Raw genomic sequence first — 10,798 nt, forward strand, 5'->3', positions numbered from 1 at the left:
ACACTTTACCACAGGTCTCACATTTTACTTACCCATGAACAGTGAGCATAACCTCATACTTGAGGGGTACTGCTAAAGTCACTTTGTTATTACTCAGAGTGTCCATTTCCACTTCATTTTCACTACAGAAGCAAACAGGAAACACTGTTAGATTCCATCAAGCACAACAAGCCCTCTTCAGAGAAAGCTAATTATATACCATGCATATCTAACATACTCAGAGGTTTGTTTAAATAATATTTTTGAGGGGACAGTGGAGAAAAGTGGATGTAGCAGTGAGAAATAATTTTAATGACAAGGTTGGCTGAGATTCGCTCTGATTATCTGAACTGCTATCATTTGCTTCTCTGCTGATTAGTCTTTTTAATTTTTTTTTAACTGATGATGGGATAAAATTTTCCTCGACAGTCAATAAAATATAGTCACGTGGTTTCCTTAAGTGCTCCCACCTAAAATGATGGGCGTACATGTGTGATAGCACAATTATTTTATATTTTTTAATGAAACATACCAGGCAGCGTGTACTGTGATGTTGAGCTCTTCTTCTGCTTGGCTCAGTGAGCTTGCATCCAGGAGAAAGCTAATATCTAGCTATAAAACAGAGAGGGAAAACCTATATTTATATATATATAAAACCAAACTCATGGCCATCGAGTCAGACCCGACTCATAGCAATCCCTTCTTGGGTTTCAGAGACGGAAGCAGATCGCCCAATCTCCCTCTTGACATATATATATATATATATATATATCTGATATATATATCTCCCTTCATACACACACACACACACACATAAAATCTAAAGTATATTTTTAAATAATATAAGCTTAATTTTAATTTTTCTTGATACTTTATATTTTGTTGAAGTGTACTATGTGTGTACTTTATATTTTGTTGAAGTGTATTATGGCATTAGCAACCTCTCACTTGGCAGTGAAATACAGAGAAGCTGTTTTATTTGTGGCAATTTTAAAGCACAAGTGCTTCTACAAGTAAAATCCAGAGACAAAGACTTCTCTGACTATAAAGACAGGCAGGTCCAGACTGACAAAATTAGAAATGCTTTCACAACTCCAGCGAGGACTCTTGCCAAAAAACACCTTTTTGTATAACAGAGGTAACATGCCTGGCAGATAGGACCACCTGGGGTGGGGTACAGAGTGTTGGGTAAGGGTGAGTAGGGGGAACAGTATTCTAAGTGACACGTTCACATGCCCATCTCACCATAAACATGTACACCCCCCCTTTTTTTTTTACAGTGAATGTTGCCAAGAATATAAACACAACCTCAAAAAATCAAGCTAAGTTGGTTTTTGTTTTATTTCACCACTTGGTTATCTACCTTAAGATATATATATGCAGTATAATAATAGGGAAAAATAGAAAATCATTGATGTCTGTATTAGTATAGGAAAACTACAAATGCTAAATGCTTACCCTTGATAGACGATCTACATATATATAACCAACATTGCAGTCAAGTTTTACTGCACGTGAGCTGTCTGTTACTTCACAGTTTATTTGTTTCTCTTCCTAAAAGTAAAAATGAAACAACTGGTTTGGGTAGGAAATGAGCAAGAAAGTTGTAACCTACAGTTAAGGATGGTTTTTTGAAAAGAAAAGAAAAGCATCCTAGAAGTGTTTATTTTCTTAGAAAAGTATCTTCTGTTTAGCTTTGGGATAGAGATCTAAATAAATGATAGAAAAATATAGTGATATAAATTATATATATATATCCTAATACTCATATAAGTTCTCCACAAAATAATTCCTGGAGTTAAAGCTTTCATCCATGCCCTATTTTACCCAAGGTCCAATTTCTGGAAAAATCATGAGGGAAGAACACACATAAGATCCATATCTTATTAGGTATGTCCATCTGGGATATGAGAATGTGCTTAAGATATTTAATCACAATGACTGTAATCACAGTTGGTGTAATGGGTGAAGATAAACGCTTTTGTTTAGAAGATAAACACTTTTGTTTAGAAGATAATGGCAAGTGTTTGTGGGATGGATCAGCAAGTCACATGTCAGCAGATTCATTATTATTTATCTGTCCATAGAATGTTCTAGAATACTTGAGTATCTCTTCTTAATTTTGCAAATAGGCTCTGGAAGCTCTAGAGAAAGGGAGTGATAGATATTTCCCGTGACCCAAGCCTCTCCTCCCAAGTGCTTTTGGTGTTAAGAGGTGGTCCTCAGATAAGGATTGGGTAAATCTGCTAAGGGATTAAGAAGCATCAAAGGATCTGAAAGTGATTGAGGCTTTTTGCTCTTTGACATTTAACCTTATTAATACCTCATGATTGAAGCATGGTGGTAAGAAAAGGGCTCCAAATGCTTTGAACTCTTGTAAGAAAAGACAAACTGGTCTGCACCTTGGCTTGACACCAGGATTTCAAAATCTGTGAAGGATTGCTAGTTCTGGCATGTTGGAGGTCCTTTGAGAACAAGGCTGTGTGTGTAACCTTAAATGAAGGGCAGTAACTCTGGGAGCCCTAGCATGGAGGACCATTACTGCTTGTGCAAGGATGCCATGAACAGAGCGTCATCACAGTACCAGATGAAGATGTGGCAGTGAGCAAAGCAATGGCACCCAAACTGCCTGCCTGGATAACTGGCTGATTGCTTCTCTCTCCTGCTCACCCTGGGAAGCAGGAAGCTGATCTTTTCGTCTCAGTCAGATCCCAAAGAAGTTACTTACTGAGCAGGGTCATGGAACATGTCTCAAAATTATTGGGAGCCTAAGTGATAAATCTGAATGTTAATTATGATACCACAAGTACTGAAGTAAACTGTAACATATTTTTTTTTAAAAAATGAGCAAAATATTAAGCAGGATCAAGCTATTGTATCATAATTTTCAATGCTTAGAAAGCAAAACAAACTCATTGTCGTCAAGTCAATTCCAACTAAGGCACAGCAGCTGGTGGGTTTGAACTGCTGACCTTCTGATCAGCAGCCACATGCTTAAACCACTGCACTATCAGAGCTCCTCTCAGTACTTACCAGGTCTAACATCTTAATGAAGTAAAGACCTGTGGGTAGTCTGACATGCAGAGTAGTTTCATAGGCATCATCTCCAGCATTAAACAAGGATACATTCAACATTAATGTCTTCATACTTCCCACAGCAAGGTAAGTTTTATTTTCATATGGCCTAAAAGTAAATAATATTATTTAGTACTTGTTTGGGAAATCAAAGTCCCATCTCATATATCTAGCATTTATCTCAAAATATTATTATGGAAAAAGATCCATGGCAATGACCCCATGCAAGGAATTGCAAATCCATATTTAAAAGAACTCTTCATTTCCCATATTTTAGGTAAGTTCAGTTAGCTATTACCCAGGAAGAGGTTTTTTTTTTTTTTTTTTTTTTTTTAAATAGCTATAATTTAATCTCTTCTCTGTTTTATTTCTTTTTGTGCTTCATTTCTTGAAATGACTTTTTTTTTTTTTCATTATTTCCTCATTTCACAATGTTTTTCTAAAGCCAATGTATTTTTTTCCCCTTTCCTTTTCTTTCTTTCAATCCTTAGGTAGATATTGAACCAGCTGCTGCCCAATCCAACGAGGACATGTGGGAGGAAATGGGAGAAAAGGAAAATAGAGGGAATGTTTCAGTGGAAGTAAGGCATGGGGAAGGACAGCTCTGCAGAAATCTGTCAGACTAGAAAATTTTGAAGCAGGCTAGTCACCTCTACCAATAACTCAAACCAAGAAACCAAACTCACTATCATCAAGTCGATTCTGACTCATAGTGACCCCCATTGAGTTTCCAAGACTTTAAATCTTTATAGAAGCTGACTGCCTCATCTTTCTTCCGAGGAGCAGCTGATTGGTTCAAACCACTGATCTTTTTGTTAGCACTATACCAAGAGAGCTCCTTCTACCAATAACTATGTCAATTTAAAATCAGAATTGCAGAAATCCTTCACTATCCTATGAATTAGATAGAGCAGGTTGCTGGAAACACAGACATATGAACCAGTTCAAGTCCTGACTCTGTCACTAGTTTGCCTGGGTCACTTAGCATTTCTAAGTCTCAGTCACCCATCTGTAATACTACTAATAATAGCTACTTTTCAGTGAAGACTATGTCAAGCACATTCCATGAAATCTTCAGAATTAACACATATTAAATATGAGGAACTAGAGGTTTAAGAAATTTATTCAAAGTTCCAATTAGAATGTAGTAAAGGCATAAGGTAAATGCAGACCTCCTCGCTTACACTTTTGTTGTAGGCCATCAAGTCAATTCAGCCTCATAATGACCCAGTGTGATGGAGCAGAACTGACAAGGGTTCTCCAGACTGCCATCTTTACAGGAGCAGACCTGCCGGGACTTTTCTTATATGGAGCAGCTGTGTGGGTATCTTCAAACCTATCTTTTGGTTAGCAAGTGAGCCCTTAACCACTGTGCCACCAAGGATCCTTCTTTGCTTATATTATCCAAGATTTTTCTTACAATGAGAGGGTTAGCATAGCTGAATGCTAAATATATTTTTCAGTTACATCATATGATAAAAAAAAAAAAAAATTAGTTCAAATCAGAGAAAGATGTGACCCAAAGGAAATATTCCAGGAAGGATAATCATAGTAATAAGAAAGGTAAACGTTCACCTAGCATTTCATAGTTTAGAAAATTTCTTCTATAATATTTGTGTCCTTCTAATCAACATCTGTGTAGGAAACTAGTGTTAGAATCAACTATTCATGGAAACGTAAAACACATAGCAGTCACTTATTAGTTATTTGTGAATTGATTAAAGACAAAGGGTGTGTTCAAAGCAGAGTGTGTTAAGAATAAGTTTTAAATGTCCGCTTGTAAGCATTACTTGAAAACACATGAATGATGGATTGAGTATAATTAAAGGCTCCTGTATCATATAAAATGTGTTAAAACAGGCTTTCCATCCTTGTAGAGCTTACATAGCAAAGGATACTAAAAACCAAACTCACGGCCATCGAGTCAGATCTGACTCATAGCGACCCCTCCTTGGGTTTCCGAGGCGGTATCACTATGGAAGTAGATTGCCCAACCTTCCTTCTGAGGAGTGGCTGGTGGGTTTGAACCACCAGCTTTCTGGTTAGCAGTCAAGTGCCTCAGGCACGATACCATGGATTGTAAACAAATACTATAAATACACAAGCAAGGTAAGAAGGAAAGGCTCTAGGAGACCAGGGAAAGGGAGCACTTCATCCACGGATAGGGCAGGCACGTTGCTCTTCGTTTTTCTATTGCAGCTGAGCAGCTCTAATCATTTGTTTTTAATAAAGATCTGAAAAGTTCATGATTGAACCTGAATTAACTTAGCTTTCACTGCTAATTAATTTATCTGCTAATTAGTAGAGTCCTTTCCTCCAATCTTTTAGTGTGCATATTCCATTTTGTAAATATACTACATTTTATTTATCTATTCAACTATTGATGGGAATTTGGGCAGTTTCCAGTTTGGAGCTCTTACAGTAAAACTTGTGAAACCTGGAAGCTGAGTAAGATGGAAATCTGTCAGAGAAGGAAAACTAAAATACTTTCCACTAACAGAGAGCAATAGAAAAGCGATAAGACTGCATGTCAACGGTGGAAAACTTGTGAGACCTGAATAAAAAGGCAGTCCCATCAAGTTCTGGCTCTCACAGGCTTCACCTCATAGAAAGTCTTTGGGTGAATATATATATGCATTTCTGTTATACACTCAACACATACACAGATGCTCATGACCTTTTAACCTAAGATTAATTCTTTAAAACATCTGAATCTTGGCTTATTGTGGAAACTGGCTTAAATTATACTAATAAATTATATTTAAATAACAAAGTACATATAATGAACTGTATTTAAATAATCAAAATGATGTATCACAGAATACAAAAAAGGCAAGCACACTGTAGAGTAGGGGATGTCAAACTACTGCCTGCTAGCCAAATTTGAACAGCTTTTGTAAATAAAGTTTTATTGAAACACAGCCACATTTATTCATTTATGTATTACCTAAGGCTGTTTTCCACAGTCCAATGGCAGAATTGAGTAGGTAAGACAGAGGCTTTCTGGCCCACAAAACCTAAAATATGTACTATCTGTTTCTTCACAGAATGTCCAACATAAATAAAACTAATCCTGTATTATTCTGATAATAATTCCTTTTTCTGGTTGCTATCAAGTCAGTTCCATCTCATGACCACCCCTTGCATGTCAGAGTAGAAGCGTGTTCCATATGCTTTTCAATGGCTCTGACCTTTCAGAAATACATGGCCAGGATTTTCTTCCAAGGTGCCTCTGGGTGGATTAGAACCGCCAATCTTTCAGTTAGTAGCTGAGAGCCTAACTGTCGGCGCCACCCAGGGACTCCGTGGTTATAATAGAATGTCATTATTTCAGATGACCTAGGATGCAGTCATTCACTCTCAGAAACCCCCGGTTCTCTTAACTCCCTATTGGCCCTGGAGATGTAGGGATAAGGGAAGGCAGACACTTTGATACGTAGCATCTCTAGCTTCTGATCCTTGGGTTTGAGAATTTGAATATTGCTGGAAAAATGAGTAATAACTAACAATGCAGTCATCCTAAAGCATGGCTATCATTTCGGGGTAGAGAACTTGACGACATGATAGTATGCTATTTTTCCAATATTTTAGGAGATGGCTGTGACTGACTCCCTTCCTATACTGTGAACTTTTGCATTATGTAAGTATGCATCTGCGAGTAGCAATGTCATAAGTGGGACAGAAGAAATGTGTGGGAATATAGTTAACCTATGATCCCCTTACTGTTTTGTAATCATGTTACTACTAAAGGAACGTAAGGGGTTTTAAAAGTAAACTTCTGCTTGACATTAAAGTTTAATTAAGACTTGTAGAAGAGCTGCCTAGAAATAGACATTTATAAAATATTCTGGCTTGTAACCAAAGCATTAGTTGCTGAACACCTTTGGGAAAGAGTTGGCACTTAGTCAAGCAACAGAAGGTGAAAGCACTGCATAAACAGCTAGGTTCCAAGACAACAGCAAATTAAAGAGAAGCACAATGTTCACATTTCAACAGCTAGATGTCTGGTTTATATTCCACTTTTAAGCTATTTTGCTGCATTATCATAATTATGATTCTACACTATTTAAGAAATATACATCATAGTGTATCTTGATGCATTTACAGCAGAAATATGCCCCCAGATTTCTACGTGAGACATAATAAAGGACCAGGTGCACATCTGGAAGCATGACAAGGCTGAACCAGAGCTTTCCCCAGAAATCATAGTTCATTCTTCATTAAAACATGCATAATGTAGACTTGAAATTTACAAAGCAGTCTAGCATCCACATAATTTAAACAAATCAAGGGACTGTGTACATACAGAATCATAACTTAATAAGCAAAAGTGGGAAAATAGAATGACATATTTCAGCACCAGGTCCTGCTTTTCCTGGGTGAGAGTTCTATTTTATAAGAAACGTTTCCCAAGTCTTTGTGTAGTGAATATTCCTTGCCCCTGTAAAATGAATTACTGTGTCATAGCTAATTTGTTTTTAATCAAGATGCTAGAACAAAATAGAATGTAAACTGATATCATACTTTTCTTTGTCAAGGTATGTAATTCATTTGTTTGACCAAAAAGTAGCCTGTAGCAAGTGACCTACAGCTCCAAGTAAAATTTTATCCTCTATTTATCTTTACTACTGTTTCAAAAACAAAAAACAAAAAACAAAAACAAAAAAAACAAGAAATAACACAAAGTTCTTGCCTATTGGAGTAAAGCAGTTACTTGACATTCAAGAACATTTTATTGAATAAAGGCATTCTTACTGAGGTTAATGGGAAAATGGTAGAAAAGAATTGTTTGGAAGATTGATTTAGTAACCAGCATGCTTTAGTATACAGAGCATGTATCTCAGCATATATTTCATCCTCCCAAAATTTTATGAGGTCATTGAAGACATTCCTACCATCTCCATTTTTAAAATGGACAGTTCTGTTAGGCTAGTTCTTTGGGGAGTTAGAGGCATAATGGCAGATGTTGCTTATTGCTCACTGTCTATCCAACTGTGATTTCTCTTCTTGGCCTCTAACAAAATCCAGGATTATTCAGTTAATAGGCAGCAGTCCCTTGATATTGCAGAAGACAGGCCTCTACTTTGGCTTCAGGGAATGAATTAAGATCAATCTAGTATGATCATAATGACCTCATTCCCTTTCAACCATGATAGATTTAGGGGTGAACATGTGACGGCTCTAGTTAATAAGATACAACAAGTCTGCTGAGGCATTTCTTTTCTTGAAAAGACAGCCTCAAGAGAACATTCTGTATTTGCCTCTCTTTTTCTTGTTGGAACTGTGGTGCTGCTGCAGCCATCTTGTGACCATGAAGGAAAGGCCAAAAGAACTGCAGAGATAACTAGTGCAGTGCAGTGAACTGCTTAATATGGCCCTTGTAGCCACAAGCTTTTGTTTTATGTATTGTAAATCTTAGCCTCTATTCCCGTTTAGGTTAGGATGTACCTTAAATCCTACCCTGTGGGTGTGACTCAAGTCATCACCCTTAGTTTTCTTGAGGATATATAAGTGAATGTGGGGGCAAAGTCTGCACTCTCTTCCTCTGGACCCTGCATTTGGTTTGTATCATCTCACTTCTAGACTTGAGATAGCAATGAGTCAGCTGACCTGACAATTTGGGTTAGCCAGCCCCTGCAACCATGTGAGTGAGGAGCATCCTCCAGACCTATGCCCGAACCATGGATTTGGGACTTGTCAGACTTCCAGTCTCCACCATTGAATGAGCCATTTCCCTGGTAGTTTGTGACTTCTGTGAGATGTTACAGGGAAATACGAACATGAAGATGGGAGGCAGAGTACTGAGGGGAGGAGTAGGAGTTGCTTTTAGAGATGATGGAAAGGTATAGCAGTTTGGAAAACTTGGACAACTGGGACATCTTTCTTCTCCCCCTCATAGGTACCAGCCTTGTGCTGATCCTTCTAAAAGGAATTATTCCAGCAACAATTAATGCCCAGACACTAGGGAGCTGCTGCACTAAACCTACAGAGACAGCTTATTATTCAAAATAATAAAAAGGCCCTTACTGTTTAAGCTGTTATTATGGATTCTGTTATTTGCAGTAAAAGCACCCCTAAGTGATATGAAAGCAATGGCTTGAGAAAAGCCTAAGTCACTGACCATGGAAGCATAACTGAGGTACAAAAGTGTAGTGTCATTTATGTCAGTAACCTCTTTGAAAGATTTGATTTTAAACTGTTTATCTGATGAATAATATCTGTTTTTATATTTGTAATATTGATAAAGTCATGTGTGCTCATCTTTATTTTGCCATGGAAATTCATTAGAATGTGTGCTATTGTACTGGAATTTAAACATACAGGAGAAAGCGTCAACTTAATGAAAATAGGATGTAGGATACATAAGCACTGCTTAGTGTGCTGTTGGCAGTCTATTACTGCTATCTTCAGAAACTCATGTTCTTTACTGAGTAAATACATTGACTTAAAACAGGTTTATAGCTCTGGGACACATAAATATCATTAGTGACAGTGGAGTTGTAAGTGACAGAAAGCATAGAACATATGGTCACAATTTGCATGCTATTACTGAGGAGAGAGAGAGGATACCTAGGTGGGAGAGGCATATTGTTATGTGATAAGAGCATAATAGTTTACTAAAAAAGCAAAGCCAATTGTCAGAATCCTTCACTGTGGTTCTACAAATCAGTCAGAAGAGCTCTTGCTGGAAAATTCCTCAAATAAGTTGTTATTTACTTAATAGTAACAGCCTTTAACTTTCCTAATTCATGCAAAAAGTGTGGTGCTCACTACTTCAAGCTGATGTTCATGCCACTTCAAACCTTATAAAACTGAAAACTATCAACGCTGTCAACAGCATTCTTAGGACATAATGAAACAATAAGCTCTGGGAAAATAACTTCTACTTCTGCTTGTTGTTGTTGTTGTTATGTGCTGTCGAGTCAGACCCAACTCATAGCGACCCCTCCTTGGGTTTCCGAGGCATTATCACTACGGAAGTAGATTGCCCCATCTTCCTTCCAAGGAGTAGCTGGTGGGTTTGAACTGCCAGCCTTCTAGTTAGCAGTCAAGTGCCTTGCTTCTGCTTAGCAATTAAAAAATTTGTTGGCAGTATTTCATTTCATCTCTGAATTAAAAATAATTTCATCATGAACTATAAATACTCCAACCATCCTAAAAAGTCAAACCTGCCACTGCTGAGTCTATTCTGACTCACGGTGATCCTACAGGACAGAGTAGAACTGCCCCAAAAGGTTTTCAAGGCTGTAATCTCTGAGGAAGCAAATTGCCACGACTTTCTCCCAAGAGTGGCAAATGAGTAGCACTGCTGACTTCAGCTAGCAGCCAAGCCACTGTGCCACCAGGGCTCCTTCCATTCCAACCATAATATATCAAAAATATTAACTTCTATAGAGTCTTGACATGTATCAGGGTTTGTGCTATGAAGGTAACCATTATGCCATTTTACTTTTAAAACAACCCTCCTGAAAAGGTACTATTATTTTGCTTACTTATCAATGGGTAGAAAGGTTTAGAGAAGTTAACAGCCTTCTCTAAATATGTCATTTTGCTAGTAATTGGCAGATACTGAATTTGAACTCAAGTCAGTGTGACTTTAAATATGAAGGGAGCTCTGGTAGCATAGTGGCTAAGGCACTTACTTGACTGCTAACCAGAAGACTGGCGGTTCAAACCCACCAGCCACTCCTTGGAAGGAAGATGATGCAATCTACTTCCGTAGAGATACTGCCTCAGAAACCCA

The 10,798-nt window shown here is 37.6% G+C and overlaps 1 protein-coding gene across 1 annotated transcript in view; it reads right to left on the bottom strand.

Annotated features, from left to right (window-relative positions):
• ITGA4 (integrin subunit alpha 4) overlaps positions 1-10,798 on the bottom strand; it is a 104,507-nt gene that overhangs the window by 11,664 nt on the left and 82,045 nt on the right. The window contains exons 18-21 of the mRNA XM_007936194.2: positions 3,013-3,163; positions 1,438-1,533; positions 512-591; positions 33-122 (exon numbers count right to left, since the gene is read on the bottom strand). Of these exons, the coding sequence (XP_007934385.1) occupies positions 33-122; positions 512-591; positions 1,438-1,533; positions 3,013-3,163 (417 nt within the window). The remainder of the gene's footprint in view (positions 1-32; positions 123-511; positions 592-1,437; positions 1,534-3,012; positions 3,164-10,798) is intronic.

The sequence above is a fragment of the Orycteropus afer genome, unplaced genomic scaffold (assembly GCF_000298275.1).
Source record: "Orycteropus afer afer isolate SDZICR_OR568_19922 unplaced genomic scaffold, OryAfe1.0 scaffold00001, whole genome shotgun sequence".
NCBI lineage: Eukaryota > Metazoa > Chordata > Mammalia > Tubulidentata > Orycteropodidae > Orycteropus > Orycteropus afer.